Raw genomic sequence first — 17,438 nt, forward strand, 5'->3', positions numbered from 1 at the left:
TTATCTACACTAAGAGAGATGGGAGGTTAGGTCAAGCCTCACAATGGGTTAGTAATATTGTGGTTCAAATTCGCCTTTGGCGAGAATCGGACCTAAGACCTCTCACTTACAAGTGAAAAAAAATATTACTAGATCGTAGTACTACGTGTGAGTGGTCTTTTGGCTTCTCAAAAAATGCATGTATTAGGGTGTTAGAGCCTATGTTTGGTCCTTTATCAATTAATTATAAGGAAAACTAATGAAAATGGCTTGAAAACTTTGAGTTTTAATCAAAATGACAAAAATGTGTTATAAGTGAATAGTACTAGGAGTGACTTTTAGAGTTAAAATGTCATTTTCGTTAAAAGTGAACAGTACCAGGAGTATTTCGTTAAAACTCCCTTAATTATAACCCTAAAATGGTTTAAGTGATATGTCCTAGGGCTGGGCACGGGCCGGGGCGGGCCCATTTTTGAAGGGACCGGACCGGACCTAGGTTCAAAGGAAACGGGCCAGGTCCATGGGTCCTTTTCTTTTTTGTTGTTTCAAAAAAAAATTGTACAGATTGCAAACTGTACAGATTACAACACTACCTCAATATTTATGGAGCAGCAGCAGCCCCATTCTGTTCTGCACCACGAGAACCTTTGGCAAAATGTTTCTTGTCCAACTTCTCCAGAGGTGTGTCCTGCATAACATAAACAGATATTTAAGTACTACGTGGAAAGAAGATTTTATTAGAAATAGTGAAAAAATGTCAAATTATCTAACAGACTTCCATAAGGATTCAAATTTATGAATAACACATAATTAACATAACATGAAGTGCAATGACTTGGGTAAGCTAGGGCATTCTGATTTTTGGCTAATTTAATAGTCTTATTGATCCCCATCAAAACAAGAAAGCAATTTTAGGACATTTCCAGTAGTTCCAATTGAAAATACTCCCTACAATACTGATTAAGAAACTAGAGAACATAGAATGTACAAGCACATATCAAATATGCCACTTTTCTCAAAAAGAAAAAGTTACAGAACAATCACCTTTGTAAGGAAAAGCCTCTCTACACGCTGCTGAACAGTACCACCCATCTTCAGTCCTAATGAAGCTAGTGCCTGGAAGATAATTAAAGAGATAATATAAGAAAATTTTCTTTTTTATTTTTGAGAGAAGAATATATAGAGCTTGCTTAAGATGTGTTCTAAACTTAGGATTGAACTTAGATTATATTTTTTTGGGTGAAATAAATCCGTTCTAGCTCTTTAATTTCATACACATTGAACAACATTTATTGAGTACAAGATATTTTAATCCATTTTCGATTACATATGAAAGACTGCACAAGTAATTTTGGAAACTATTCGATTTTGAGTATCTAGAACGAAAAAAGAAGACAAACCCTGATCCCTAACTAATTAACTTCCTCCCATTTTTGGCATTCGCTTCTTTCTCTATGTCTCACTCTAGTACTAAACCGTTTCTATTGGTCAACAAGTTAATGTTGAGCTTTTAACAATCATTATTTACTATAACTTAATAACTTTTTACCTCAATCTGTGAGCATTTAGGGTCTAATTTTTTGCCATATTTTTGCACTGCAAATGTTATGCTTAAAGCTTTCTCTTTTCGAATCCCTAACTGCAGAGGGAATGAACACTGCAAATGTATAAGAACTCTGAAGCAAGAAGGTAGGGGTAATATTTAACCTTCAAGAAAACGTCAGCCAATCACCTTTACCAAGCTATGTAGTTAGTATGTTCCTCTTCAGTCCATGGAGTGCCTACAAGGAAAAAAAGGAAAAACAAAATCAGTTAAGACAAAAAGGAAAACATAGTTTGACTTCTTAAATACGATCCTTGTGTTATAAACATATCATCTTCATACATAAAAGAACAGAAGAATGGTAAATAAAAAACCGTATGATGAACACTGCCAAAACCAAACTAACTACCCATAAGTAGCTTCGCCTAACCACTACCAAAACCAAAAGAGGAATATTTTTTACAGCTCAATAATCAATCTACAAATTCTAACTTAAAACCCCTAAAATCCCTACACCAGAAATTCACATTAATAATAAAACCTAATTCAAAATTACCTAAATTTTAGAGGGATGATGGTTGGTACTGGTAGTAGCAGTGTCCTCGACGGTGGTGATGGGGTGATGATGGGGGTCGCGACGACGAAGGTGGTGCCATTGTGTTGGTCGTGACAGCGATGTGAGAGTCTGAGAGTTACAGCTCGACGGTGGTGATGGAGTAAGTGATGGTGGTCGCGACGGCGGAGTTGATGGTGCTGTTGTGTTGGTCCCGACGGCGATGAGCACTGTGAGAGTAAGTGTGTGAGAGAGTATGAGAGTTGAAGTCGAGGGAAGGAAGGGATAGAGAGAGGGAGTCGAGGGAGAGTCTGAGAATTTGAGAGACTGAGGGTGCTTCTGGAACTTGAGAGGTGGAATTGGCTAGGGTTGAAACTGACAGTTGAGATTAGATGGAGAGATGTATCTTAAATCTCGTCCGTCCATTGTAACACAAACGGGCCGGTCCGTTTACCCGCAATTCCTATACTTTTGGAACCGGCCCGAATCGAATACTTCAATTACCTGGCCCGACTCGCCCTAATCTGTTTTTACAAAATTAAGAACCAGCCCGTACCCGCCCCGACCCGCGATTCCTGTACCCTTTTGCCCACTCCTAATATGTCCTATGTACGAAGGGCCGATTTGAACCTTGTTTATATTCAAAGTGTTTTCATTTAGTATTATGTAATAATGTTGTATATTTAAAAATTGTTTTTATTAGCACTTTAAAACTTTATTGTGCACTTTTATAAGTGTAATTTTTTCTTTCTAAATTAAAAAAATAATAAAAATTGGAGTGCAAAATGAGATATTTGAAGTGTCAATAACAACACTCTAAAAAACAAGTGAAACTTTAAAGTTTGATTTTTTAACCAGCAATATGTCTATTTGCATGTAACCCGTTTCAACCTGTTAAAAAAAGTTTAGTTTGGTAATTTTCAACAACTAAAAAACCTTACTACAATAGTCAGGATTTAACCTTACATAAGTGAGATCAAATCATTATTGTTTGTCAACGCCTGTCAGCAACAGTCAACGTTCGCCAACGGTCAAGGGTGGTCAACTTTGACCGCTCATTATGAACATTTTAATGTAATTTGATTTCTCCTACAAAATACCAAAGCAAATTAAAAAAATAAAGAATCATTAATTTACAAGTGCAAAAAATGTGAAAAAACTATACAAACGTCCGTGATCACATCATCTACGCTTTAACGATTGGTACATCATCATTTAGATGTTTAAAAGGGAGTTTTAACGAAACTCTCTCGGAACTGTTCACTTTTAATGAAAAACGACATTTTTACCTTTCCATGGTACTATTCACTACACCTTTCTTTGTTATTTTTCATTAAAACTAAAGTTTTTTTGGATTTTTTGTTAGTTTTCCTTTTTTAAAACTCTCCCAACCCTAATGAACAATGTTTTAGGTGGAGTTGAAAATGTGTAACAATTCATACTAACTAATTTACAAGTGCAAAGAAAAAAAATTATGTCAACGCGACTTTTAGGTGTTAGGGTTTTAGGGTTTAGAATATGTAGATGCTAATGATATTTTTCATTTGATTATTTGTTGAAGTAACATATATTTTCTTTAACGACTAACAGGTCAGGTCATATTATCGTTATTTTAATAGGTTAAATTTGGGTTGGGTCATATTACCCGTTCAGTTTAATGGGTTAGGCAAGACACAATCCTTTAAGATATCGAGTATGTCACGAAAACGATATGAACACGACTAACATGACACGATTGTCAGGTTTAATGCGAGGGTAAAGGTAAATAGAAAATTTCAAGTCTCTTTTTTCACTTTTTGTCCCTACACATTCTTTTTCTCTCCTTCAATTAAATTTAGGCCACAACACATTATTAAGTAGGTTCTCGACTCTACGTTATTAAGTATGCTACAACCTCGCTCACAATCCTTATCACGCAATCCAAGTAACTTCTAGAACACATAATTCAGTTGGATTTTTTTAGCCTTGATTGCAGGAAACATTCACCATGACGCATGTACCATAATTTACGCTTTACGAATTACATATTCTGCTTTAATTATGGTTCGTAATTATATTGTTATTGTTGCTATTATAATTGGTGATTGAATATGTGTGAATAAGAAAATAAAAAGAAAGATAACAAGGGATTTTTCAAACCCAAACAGCGGAAGAATCACTCGAATGATTTTCGGATAGACTTTCGAGTATGAAAACCTCTTGAATGGTGCGTTGGATTTCCAAATCATAGGGCCATGTCCTGTGTATGTAGCCCGCATATTGTAACCGTACTTAATACAACTTAAGCCTCTTAAGCTGCTAACTGAAACACCACAAAATGGGCTCTAAGAGACTCATTTAATAGTATCATTTTAAATTTTTAGACTTTTCAATATCCGAAGTTTCAAAGCTGTGTGATATTTGGAAATTTAGGGTATTTCATGTACCGCAAAGAATTGTGTGAGAAAGAACAAAGAAAAATATGCACAAGGACGAAAAGATCATTCCTAACTTTTGAATCTTCTGTTCTGAATATGCATTTAATCATGTATACAATTAAATAATCAGAAGTATTTATCTCTTGAAGTACTACCTTTGGACTAATGTTGTTTACCCGTCAAATGAGTCTTCGAGTTGCCTTCCTAGTTCGTTTTCAATAAAGCATTCGAGAATCCTAAAGGATATGTAGGAGTAGATATTTCATCCTCTTAGAAGTGTGATTACTTATGGCGCATGCCAAATCCCTGGGTGTTAGGAATCTTCATGAATACGGAAACCTGGCTGATTCCATACCATCAGGTTTTCATATCTTGCTAAGGGGGCGTTTGTTGCACCAGACTGTCTTGGACTGGATTAGCTTCAAGGACTAAACTGGACTGGCTTAGGCTAGACTAAGCTGGACTAACTTAGTGAAGCGTTTGGTGCAGTATCGGATTAACAAGTAGGATAATGAAAATAATATTGTAGTTTATTGTCGAAATTAATTTATTATTAATTTCTTCACATAATCTCTCTCTCAGCTTCCCTTCTCCATCTCAAGTTCACCAGCAAGTTGCTCCACTTCCCTCATTAACTTCACAATTTCACCATCTCTCTATTCATCGTCTTCTCAATCTCAAACTTTATCTCACATCATTTGCTCCATCTAGGTCAGAACAAAAACACCACAAACACTATTCTCCAACTCTAACCCAACATTTTCCTTACTCTACTCACTCAACTCGCTCACAAGCGGCTCAATCTCCACGGTGGAACTGACTCAGCTCGGACTCTAAATCTACCTTACCCTGCACCAACGACTCCACCTACTGCTGGCGGTCCTTGGTTTCCTTAAGCAGCAGAGAATTCAGCGACTTGAGGTTCTGGAGCTTCTCAGATGGCTCGTCCATGGCAGTGGTGGTGGCAGGAAATATGAGATTGGGGATTTTTTACGGGTGATGGTTGGTGGTGGGAAATATGAGATGAGGGATTTTTTGTGGTTGATGCTGGTGATGGGAAATATGAGATTCGAGATTTTAGAGGATGATGACCATGGCGAAGCGAAGCAGCTTGCTAAGAATAGTTTACAGATCTTAATTAAATCCCATCGAAATCCAAAATTAAGAAGCCTAGAGCTCACAGAAGGGCTTGCATGGAGGAGGAAGAAACCGGTCTTAGCAAGTCCCATGGTTTGGGGAGGGCCTCGCTAAGAACCTTTAAGAAGGCCTTTAGTCCACACGAGTCCTCTTTAGTCCCACTTAACCTATCAAACATGGGACTGCAGTCCAGTCCAGTCCAGTCCAGTCCCATTTAATGAAGCCAAACAAACGCACATGGTCAATCTCAGCAAGGCTTTGGAATAGAATGATGGTGGCATAACTGATCCGTTTGTGCAACTCCAAGATGGGAGCTATTTAGTCTATCACTGAACTATAAAGGCGTACTTACTCCGATGCACCTCACTCTAGATAGTTTTAAACTAAAACTGCTTCTACAATAATCAGATGTAATGTTTGATAAACTTTGTTTGTAAAAGTGTTGTGAACATGAAAAATTAATATTAGTGTTAGATAAAATTTTATGTAGAAATTTGTGGTTGTGTATAATGACCAAAAAGAACATAATATATCTCATCAACACTTGACAATCACGCCAAACCCTATTTTCATAGTTAGCAGTGTTGGAAACATTGGGTCTAATTGCTAGAATAAATCACATAGAAAATTAAGAAATAATTCATGCAATTATGTATCACAATAATGCATGCACATGAGTAACCAATGTTAAATGAACATGATATAATGGATTAGAAAAACCTAGAAAATACAGTCAAGGCAAGTGTTGGACACTTTGTCCTTAAGACAAGTTTACGCCTCACTACGGTGCTCATGGTTGATCGGCGCATGTCTCCCAAGATATAACGACCACGTCCTTATAATAGTAGCACTCCAAATCACAAGGCTCCCTGAACCACGATTGTGTTGAAAACCCTCTCATATGAACTCAATAAGACTCTCTAATATTTAGTGCATTCTACGTATGATTATGTAAACAATGAAAAGTTGTTTAATGATTATAGGGGGCTTCCCTATTTATAGAATGTGAGATACCTCTTTGGAAAACAAGTGACTATTCATGAATAGTCAAAAGTTGCAACACTTTATTTAAGTAGACATATATTTCTACCACAAACTCCACTTCTAATTTCCATTCAATTAATAAATTTAATATAATAATATTAGTATTAAATTTTCCAACGAGCAGGAATTGGCTGATTTAGTTATTCGCATTGCTGCATTGGAAGGTGGGGAGCGTCATGGCGCAATACTGCAACTGGTTGGGTTGGGTGGGGTGGCCCGTTGGGCAGCGAGTCATCGGTGAAGAGTGCAAGCGCGGGGCACGGGACTCGGGGTGTGGTGCTTGGGATGTATGTTATCAATTTATATCACTTTTTTTTTTGTCAATAATCTACTTATATAGTTATATTATAGATAAATTACTTTTAATTACATATATTATAGATATTTTTTCTTCTCTATCAAGCCAACAGTACTTTACCATTTTTATTTGAAAAAAAAAAGAGTAATGCTAAGTAGACCAATTTTTTATACTAAATTTGCAAATTAATTGATGTGTCACTAATATGAAATAAACACGTTAATCAACCTTAAGTAATAGCCCAATCATCAACAACTATGTTATGTGGTTTATGAAATTTAATTTAAATTTTTGGTCTCCCTAACATTACCCTAGAAAATTAAAGTCTTCGTTCTTAAACTTTCAAAAGCAATAATATATTTTTTTCCAGTTTTAATTGACAACTCACAGATACACTCCTAAAAGAAACTATAGCCTACATCAAATTATCTCAAACGTATCTCTAAGCCAATTAAACAGGCAAGCAATCCTTGTTTATGTGACTTATTAGGTATAGGGTATGACAACTACAGCTACTGCAACTCCCCATAACCACCGGATTCGAGCTGATTTGAGACCAACTGCACAGAAAGTAAATATCTGTGAAGTAGAGAACTCAATTTTGACACAGATTTCATTTTGTTTTTCAAAGAGGTAAATGATAAATCTAACATTACATAATTTTTTCATACAGTGATGTTAACAATGTAATAACAGTGTAGTAACAATGGAATTGCAATGTGTTAGCAGTTGAAGGGGGAAAAAAACTAGAGATTAGCATGCATATACTTTAAAATAAAACCATGACAACGGAATCAATTACAAATTACTAATCAAATTAAATTTCTTTCAAAATGCATAGGCTTAGTGGTTTTTTTGTTTTTTTGTTTTTTGTTTTGACAGGAAACGATAGTGTATTTCATTAATCAACATGAACCATTATAAGGGTGTCATTGGGTACATGGCTTCAGTGACCAATAAATTGATCTGAAGTGAATTACACAAATAGACAAATAAGAGGAAACCCCTAAACAACAACCACAAGAGCTAACATACAACAGCCAAGCGCACAAGAGCTACAAGTATATATATGTTACAATAAACGATAGCAGCAACAAAGAAATAGAGACAGCCACAACGGACATCGCTGAAAAGTAAGGCCACAAAAAATCATCGCAAAAAAACGAGATCACATCAAGTCATCGTTTTGTTAGCAAACGAGACTACCAAAACGCATCGCACAAAGGTGAATACCAATTTGACCAAAATAAACAACAACACCACGGTGCACAAAGGCTAGTGGACAACGAGACAACAGCAGAAAGGGGTCCGTTGTACACCTCAGTAATTAACAAAATATTCTGAGGAGGAAGCCACAAGGCAGCATCTTCCGATGGAAGAATGCGCCACTCCTGATAAAGACCACTGCATAGATTTGGATAGCCCCATCAGCAAGTCGAACTAAGGCAGCTAGCTGCACAACGAAAAGCCAGATCTGGAAAAGCCCAAGTGATGCAACCTCAGCAAAAGCACGACCCAGACGGAGAAAACAGAGGGTGGGCACATGTTGCGGTGTGTCTAAATCAAGAGGAGGAAACATCACAGCACCGACAGAGAAGTGGCTTTGACCTACCAAACAACCTCAATCCAAACCCAAGCTTCGAATCAGACCCAAATCAAGAGTATAACTTGAAAAGGGCAAAACCCGGATCTGGGAAAGAGACCCGAAATCACGGGACATCAGTGCAAAAGATGGGGAGAAGAATAGGGATGGAGCAAGCTAAAAAAAGCGGAGGGGGAGGGTAGGCACAGTGAATGAGAGAAAAGAAAAGGAAATAACAGAGGTGCGGGGAAGGGGGGACAAGGGGAGGGAGAGGGAATGAAACGCGGGGGAAGGGGGTGACACAAGCATAAGCTTAGTGGTTGATGTATCTACCTTACATCACATTTTTTTTAAACGGAAGAGAGTGAGATTATACCATTTGGAGCCAATGTTATGGCCTCTGCAAAGTAACTACTATGCTCCTTAGAACCTTGATTGCCCTCCTTGAATCTCCTTAGATATCCCTCCATATATAGTATCAATAGGCAACCTCCAAATTCACGACACCTATAGAGTAGAGCAGTGAGGTGGATGATGGAGCCTAGAAGAGAGATTGAGACTAGAAATCTTTCTTTTGAGGCTGAATTTTACTGTTACAGATGGAGAAGTAATTAATTAGTATTCCAAAGAAACTCCATTGATGTTCTTGAAAACCTAGAATCAAATATTACAGTCCAGAAAGAAAGAGCGGGTGCTAAAAGTATTGGAATTGCACCAATGACTTTTGTGCATTAATTTGGGTCCACTTCCAGCTTAACATACATTTACTAATCACTAGTTGTCGCTTATGATTTGTGGAATTAAATTAACTTGTTAATTAATTTTACTAACAGCTTTTGTTAAAACTTAAGAGATCACACACCTACGATAGTAATAACGATGTTACACAAATGATGATGATAAGTTATAATTAATTGTTAATTACATTGGATTGATTATTTAGGGTAATTGAACATGTTTTTGTTAAAATAAGCATTGTACTTTATTTAATTAAAAAGGGTTCAAGTCACAAGCTCAAGTGGGCTAATGGAATGGACAAAATGGAATGAGTAAAGCTCTTAGGCCATCTCCAAGTGACTCGGCCAAAGAGTTATAAGCCAAAATATAGTCCGTTTTGACACAAAAACTGTCTCCAACTAAGAGCTAAGCCAAAGGACTTGTGAGCCCATACCAGCCAAAAATCAAACACTAGGCCAACGGGCTGGTCAAAATGAGCCAGCCAATCAGCCTGATGCAGCAGAAATCAAACACCAGGCCAACGGGCTGGTCAAAATGAGCCAGCCAATCAGCCTGATGCAGCAGCCTAGCCAGCGCCATGGGTTTGGTATTTCTTGATCATGTTTGTGTAGCTGCATCAGCTTCCGTTTATAATCATATTTAAAGTTAGGGACAGTGGTGCCGGTGAGGAGTCGGGGACGGGGACGACGGTGCCAGTGAGGATGTTGCTGATTTGTTGGAGACAGATAGGCAGATGAGGATGAAGTCGAAGAAGGGGGACAACAGAAGAAGCATCCCAAACCAAGAATCAATTAATTCTGGTTGCAGACAAGCGCAGAAAGGATATGGGTTATTGGGGATGAAGACCCAAGAAAAATCTACCCAAATCCATTTTCTATTCTTTAAGTTTTTAATTGTTAAAAAATTATTGATTTTTTATTGACTAATTCTTTCTTTTCTTTTTTTTTTCTATTCAAATGGTTCAAAGTTGGTAGCCAAGTCAGCACAAATATATATATATATATATGAAATTGAAAAAAATATAAATAAATGTATGAGATTAAAATATTTTAAAGACGATGTATGAAGTTGCAATTGACTCCAAACTTGAGGAAGCAAAATGTAATTGACCCAAATTTAACTTATTTGATAAACCTAACTATTTAGTGATGTTGATTTAGGTACAACCCTTTTTTATTATTGGTTGGTTATTGTTTGGAGGTTTTTTTCATTATAGAACATATAAAAAAATAGTCCACTTCAGTTGGAGATAGGTTTTTTGTCAAACGGACTATGGTTTGGCCTATGGACCTTTGGGCCCCTCGTTGGAGATGGTATAAAATACGGTCTGACACTAGTCATTAAAACATAATTTCTTGCAGGGTTATAGGGCTAAACATGGCCATCACCAACCGAAAGGGGGCCAAAGGACCATGTTTAGCCCTATAGCCTTGTAAGAAATTATTTTTTAATGAACAGTGTCTTGACATATATTATACCATCTCCAATCGAGGGGGCCAAAGGACCATAGGCTAAAACATAGCATGTTTGACAAAAAAAAACCATCTCCAACCGAAGGGGGCTAAAAAATTAGCCCCCCTCAATAATTTATTATTTTAATTGAATTAATATGGTTAATTGAATTAAACTACCATATTAAAATAAGGTTTTCGGACATATTTTGTGTGCCACTTGTCGCTAAATTAATAAGCCTCTGGATTTCTGATCTTTATATAATGAAAAGGATGTGAAAAATGGGGTAGAAATGGCTTAGGTATTTATTGGGAATTTTTTTAATTTCGTCTAAAAAAAATCAAATCCAACAGTAACCTGATGTCAGCATGATGTCAGGTAGCATGTGTTTGGGCTGGACTACATGGCTGGCTGGCTGGTTGCTCTTGGCCAGCTCGCTGGCCAGTTCTCCAATTTTTGGCCGGGTCAGTTGGAGATGGCCTTAGCATCAAGCCCAATGGTAGGGTGCGGCTAGGGGTTATTCTACATACCCCATAAAGTTTTATCATATGTTCTTAATGCAAGTTTAATCAGTTTTGTCCTTCAAAGAAAAGAGATAAACCTTAGCCCAAAATTCTTTGCAGTGCGCCGTCCAATAGTATTCTTCCAAGTGAGTGATAAACCTTAGCACAATTGAAACCCTACTACATCATCTATTGTTGGTGTATTAGTGACGATACTCCTAGAGGCTCAACAATTAAGGAGTTTCTGGCGATTAATCATGATGAGGAAGAACGCAAGCACAAAGATGATCCTACAAAGCGATGCACACGTGGCTAAGGATTCATATAGTAATCTCTTCACCATCTTTCTTTGTTGCTTTATCGATTACAACAAACCATATATATAGTGGGATACCATATTGTAGGTTATTTATTATTTTTTGTTGCATATTTAATCCATCGAACTAAATTTGTACCAACAATTTGCCTAGAAACCCAACAATGTCATGGCTACCCAAGTCAATATAGAATATTTTGGAGAACCTGTTCACTTGCAATTACAAAATAATTTGATCATCTCCCAAACAATAATTATATCACACAATTAGGGTACGGAAGCTTATGTCAAACCCCTATTGTAATTATCTGAATGTATATGATTCAAAGGAGAAGTGTATGGAATGTCTTCCTAAATCATGCTTGATACTTTGGCCAAATAATTTTGAATCATATCGTAGAGTATTCTCCTTCTCTTGCTGAAGGTTAGAGATCCCTTATTGTATGCTCACATGCCTCTATGAATACGTTAATGACTCTAAAAATGCATAGAACACATTCTTGGTGCGATATATGGTCATGTTACATCATCAATTAGCCAACGACTTATACACAAGACAACCATGGTGTCTCAAGTTAGAGGATTACTTGCATTATTGCAACTCTTAGAGTTTACTTGCTTGACATGTAAGTAGAACTCTATGCACACTCTCATTTGATCGGTTACCTATACTCTTGTCTTAGTGTCTCCACATGAATAGCTTGAGATAAGCCATCTTCCCAATTGAGCAAACATAGTGTGTAGCAGTCTTTCTAGATAATTAGGGTCCATTCGATAACAATTTAGTATAAAATAGAGCGACAAAGATTTCACCAATCCAGCTTACTTGGATTGCTTCTTCCTCTATACATTCTCCACGGACTCATTGTTCAGACGTTTAACAATTAATGACACAGTCTTAACTAGTAAACTTGCCCTTTGGTGAGATCAGTTTGACTAATCTAGTTATCCTAAAATATTTCATATTATGATTGACTTTTAGAGCACATCCAGTAGCAGTCTAAATAAAGTATAGATAGAGATACAAGCACGAACTAAAGAATTCATTATTAAAAGACATGCAAATAAATTCTGTTGTGAATCGTCTCTAACAATTTTATTGGCATAAAAAATACTCACGAATCATTAGAATGGAAAACCCCAAGAAACCGCTCCAAACAACTTATCAGTTATCACAAACCAAACAAGAAAATATCTTTTGAGCAAACGACTTGGATGTTGGTAGTGTAGGTGATGTTGCACAGACGATAATCTCAGATTCATCCGTTCCAGTTTTTCTGGCTTTCTCACATTCATCTGAAAATGTCTTAAACGCTCCTTCCACATATTTGAGAGCCTCTGAAACAGTTATGTCCTCCACCAGCTTGTCAGGATATGTATCCTTTCTGTGGTCTCCATTTATTGCAGCGGCCAATTGAATTAGTTCTTCTTGAAAATCACTAATTTTTGTCCCATCTTTAGATGCAGCCTCGCGTAGTTTCACCGGGTCAGGCAAAGTAACTGCAATGAACAAATTAAAGTGTATGGTTGCAATAAGTCAGATACATATGTTTGATCCCACATTACAGTGGAACTCACATACATACAGGAGGAGGAATGTTATAAATGAGCAACTCATACAATAATCATAGGTAATTAAGACACTAGACATCGACTCTTTTAATTAAAGTTTCACCTGGACAATCAATTCTTGGGCTTGTTCTACTCAGGACACCCTCAAAGGTTCCCGCCCAAGCGTCACGCTTAGTCAGAAACTCTTTCAGATTGAAAATTTTCTTAACAGTTGCAGGAATTGAGGAGTGCTCAAACTCTGATGAAGGATATGGCCCTGAAGGCCCATGCAACACTGCATTTTCAATAAGTATGAAAGATAGTGTATGAGTAATGTTATATTCTTCTTTTCAGTTAATAAACAACAATGTTAGATCTTAAACGTCTCAGTTCAGTAATAATCGTAGTAATATGGTTATTAATTATGATACAAATAGTTATATTCTTCAACTAACCTGTTCCAGGTTCAATCCATGGAGAAATTAAGATGGCTGGAGCACGAACACCAAGACGATCGAATTTAAAGTTGTATGGCTCAGGACCAACGACATCATCCGGACTAGGAACATCTGTCACAGGTGTTGGAACATGATCATAGAAACCTCCATGCTCGTCATATATTATAATGAACAACATTTCATTCCACTGGGGACTTGCTCTTAGAGCTTCGTACACTTCTTTTATAAACTTCTGGCCTTCAGAGACGTCATGGGATGGGTGATCATCGTTTGCAGGCACTGATAACACATCAAAGAATCTTTGCTCTACCACCACATAATTCGGTAGCTTTCCCTCCTTACAATGCTTCTTGAATTGTAGATCAAACTGATGGAAATTGTCAATGTACTTCAATTTTCTTAGATTCCTGCCATTTGTAAATTAAAATTCAGAACATTGCTCAACTACTGTGTACTTTCTCTCTTAGTTAGAAAAAATGCAAAGCTTATATTGGTGACCTTTTGATTTTTCAGTCCTCTAAAATTGAGATGACATCGTTTTGCCAACAAAAAGTAGGTAGGCAGTTTGTTTGTTTTGTTAAATGACATATAATTTCAGCTCAATCGAAATCTTGTTACATCATTCAAATAGATATGATGATGTTGCATGGTGTTTATTCTTAAATGTGCTAGTGACGGTGGTAATAACGTACATAGATGTTTCGCTTATCTCCATATGATTTCACCATGAGTTGGCAAATAGAGAAGTAGCCAAACTTTTTGGTGCGAGAATTCCTAACAAAAATGTTATTCTTATCACATATTTGTAATATTTTTCAAATAGAGATGAACTCACGTATATTGGTGGGCTCTATCTCTATTAGAGAGAAGATATAAATAATGTATAAATATGTGATAAATGTAGCATTACTCAATTCTTAATACTTTAATACTTTAACATCACTTCCCCGCCTGTATGATAATAGATAATCATTTTATAAATGTACATGTGAGGGCTGCTTACTAAGAAACTTCAACCATGCAATATGCACAATATGTGTTACAAAATAAAAAAACAAAAGACATATCAAAAGTATAAAGGCAATATGATAATAATCCATGTGAGTTGTGGGACAAAAAATGTTATAATATAGTCCAATGTAACATAAACGATGAAGAGTTCCAATCCGTTACTCTGCAATCCGTCGTATTTCAAGTCAATAGTATAATGTTATTTATAGTTTTTGTTTTCACATGTTATCTTATTATTAAATTGTTAAATCGAACGTCATCTCACAATGAATACTAGATATATTTAAATTTATCAATGGTGGGGCAAAGTTATAGATGATATTTTTTCTCAACCAAAAGCAATTTAACTTTTCCCCTCCACTAACCACTTGTTTTGGGAATATTTTGCAGGCCAAATAAGGACAAAGAAATATTAATATGCATGTGTTAAAACCTTGAATTTGTATTGATTAATTATCTTTTCCAACTAATGACTACTATAAATTAAATTAATGGGTGTGAATAGAATAGACAAAGTCAAGTTATGTAATAATTAATTAAGGGACAAATAATCGGACAGGGTGGGGAACCATTTAGGTGGAGATATGCAAATTGGTTTGCATGTTCTTAACATGAAGCCCGCTAATTATATTAAATAAAAATTTGCTGAGAGAGTTGACAAAGTGGACCTAGCTATTATTTGAATAACATGGTAAATCAATAATATCGACGAGAAATTGTAGTAGGTCCAGTAATTGAGTGTCCTTTATATTAAGAAAATTGTAGTGGTTGGAATGGTTGGCTACTTCTCTAAATTATCATAAAAATATAAAATTCCAATCTCGATCTTCCTTCTTCTCTTTGATCTCTTATGTACAAAATTGAAAAATCATTCTGAAAGAAAATCGAAATAATTAACTGGTCTGTCTTCACAATCTGTACTGCTGTAGACTCCAAAACTCCAACTTGGCATACGCCTTAGGAAATCCATTACTACTTTTTTCTTTGACTCTTAGACCATCTCCAACCCTTGGGCTAAAAGCCAAATTTTTTAGCCCGGAAAATTTAGCTTTTAGCCCAGAAACATCTTTTCTGCTCCAACCCTTCTACCCTCAAATTTTAGCCCGGAATTATTAAAGAATGAAATTAGCCTAAATTTTTTTCTTAAATCAATTTTTTTTTAAATAAATATGTAGATTATTGTAAATTAATTTTATGAACATTTTAATCTAAAAAAATTTAAATTCCGATAAACATTTCGCATTTAGCCCGGGGGGAAAGCTGGGGGGTATTTGGCCCAGAAATAGCATTTGGCATTTAGCCTAAAATTTTAGCATGGATTGGAGAGTGTTTGGGGGGTAATTTGACTTTTAGCCCAGGGTTGGAGATGGTCTTAAAGAACCAAAATCAATCAAATAATACAGGATAAGATTTATGCTACAAATCATTATTCCTCAAGAAACTTGAATTATATTTAAATGTTAGATTTTATTTTGTAACCTTGAATATGTTAAGGGCATTAATTAAATATTTTAATCACTTGTGGATGAGTTAACAGACAAGTACTATTCGAGGAGGTTTTAACACCTTTCCCATGTGTCAAACTTAACATAGAAGGAGCAACCAAAAATTCTAAATATATTTGGTCGGTTTCAAGTAAAAATTCTCGACATTTTCGATTGGTAAGCACTACATTGCCGTGACCCATTATGATTTCACAAGTTTGAAGAGGGTTTCATGAACTAAAACAATAAATGTGTTGATAGTGTAATCTATTTTTAAACGATAAGTGAATAATTATTATGGATTTTCAGATAGATTGAATGGATAATTTTAGTTAATGGATGAATCTAAACGAAAATTAATTCATTATTTTCAAGAGGAAGGGCAAAACAATTTGAAAGTTTTTACCTGTACAAAAGAGTGGACGGAAAGGACTGAAAGTAAATCCCAAAAGAAAAGCCCTCCTCGTCCAACGACTGAAATATTGTCTTCTGAGGCAACCCTTCAATTAGCTTCTGTTTATCATTCCCCGTCAACCCATGCGACGTCGCAGAGTGGATGTACTGCCGGTTCGGCTGCGTCGCAGCGGGCACCGACGCGAACCACCGGTCACATACCGCAAACTCCTTCACCAGCTCCCTGTGAACGGGGACGTTTTCGGGCCTAAAACCATTCATCACGGTCTCAGCTAAACCGGTTTGTGTTGTTTCAGCGTTTTGAGCGAAGCCGTTCATGGTAGGAGGTAGGGTTTTGGAAGCGGAGGCCTCAGTCCACGGCTCGCCGAAGACTTGCTCGTACACAGCTTGGATGGAGTGGCCGGGGTCCGGGTCAACGTAAGCAGAGTTGTCGCGGAAGAAGATTTGGGTGGAGTTTGGGTCCGAGGTGGAAATGGGGTTGGATTCGGAGCCAGTGACTCCGTTGATTTCAGGGTTTATGGACTTCATCCATCCCAGCATGTGGTCGAAGGAGCGGTTCTCTTGGACCAAAACGACCACCGTTTTGATGGGGCTGCTGCTGCTTGACTCTGAAACCATTGTGGTGGTGGCGGTGGTGGTCCGATCGAGTGTGGTGGTTTGTGCTTTGGGTTACTTGGGAATATAAATATATATTGTGTAAATGTTGTTAAGCTTACGTTATGATCATGTGATGGTTGTTATATATAGAGAGGAGAGATGATCATGATCATGGATTTATGATATTGAAGAAGCTTAGGTTGGACTTTGGAGAAACATTGAAGAAGCTTCGGTTGGGCTTAAAAGAAGGGTAAAGTTGATTGAATAACATAAAGTATAAACTTTCGAGTTTTTATAACCACTAATGAGTTTCAATTGTAATGAAAAGTTACTATTCCTGATAATTAGAACAAACAGAAAT

General features: G+C 36.6%; 1 protein-coding gene across 1 annotated transcript; it reads right to left on the minus strand.

Moving 5' to 3' along the window:
• Window positions 1–12,584: 12,584 nt before the first annotated feature.
• On the minus strand, window positions 12,585–17,341 carry LOC126628043 (non-specific phospholipase C3-like). The gene is made up of 4 exons (XM_050297624.1): window positions 16,473–17,341; window positions 13,569–13,978; window positions 13,238–13,408; window positions 12,585–13,062 (listed from the first exon to the last, which is right to left on the minus strand). Exons 1-4 carry the CDS (start codon window positions 17,096–17,098, stop codon window positions 12,728–12,730), a joined length of 1,542 nt encoding a protein of 513 aa, XP_050153581.1. The 5' UTR covers window positions 17,099–17,341; the 3' UTR covers window positions 12,585–12,727.
• Window positions 17,342–17,438: the final 97 nt, after the last annotated feature.

The sequence above is a fragment of the Malus sylvestris genome, chromosome 7 (genome assembly GCF_916048215.2).
Source record: "Malus sylvestris chromosome 7, drMalSylv7.2, whole genome shotgun sequence".
Classification (NCBI taxonomy): Eukaryota; Viridiplantae; Streptophyta; class Magnoliopsida; order Rosales; family Rosaceae; genus Malus; species Malus sylvestris.

Bases quoted from the DNA above. Each gene is read 5' to 3' on its own strand.
- LOC126628043 (XM_050297624.1), bottom strand. From the start codon at position 17,098: ATGGTTTCAGAGTCAAGCAGCAGCAGCCCCATCAAAACGGTGGTCGTT. The intron at 13,979-16,472 runs GTAAAAACTTTC...TACAAATGGCAG, and splicing joins CCGTCCACTCTTTTGTACAG to GAATCTAAGAAAATTGAAGT. The intron at 13,063-13,237 runs GTGAAACTTTAA...TGTTCATTGCAG, and splicing joins CCCAAGAATTGATTGTCCAG to TTACTTTGCCTGACCCGGTG.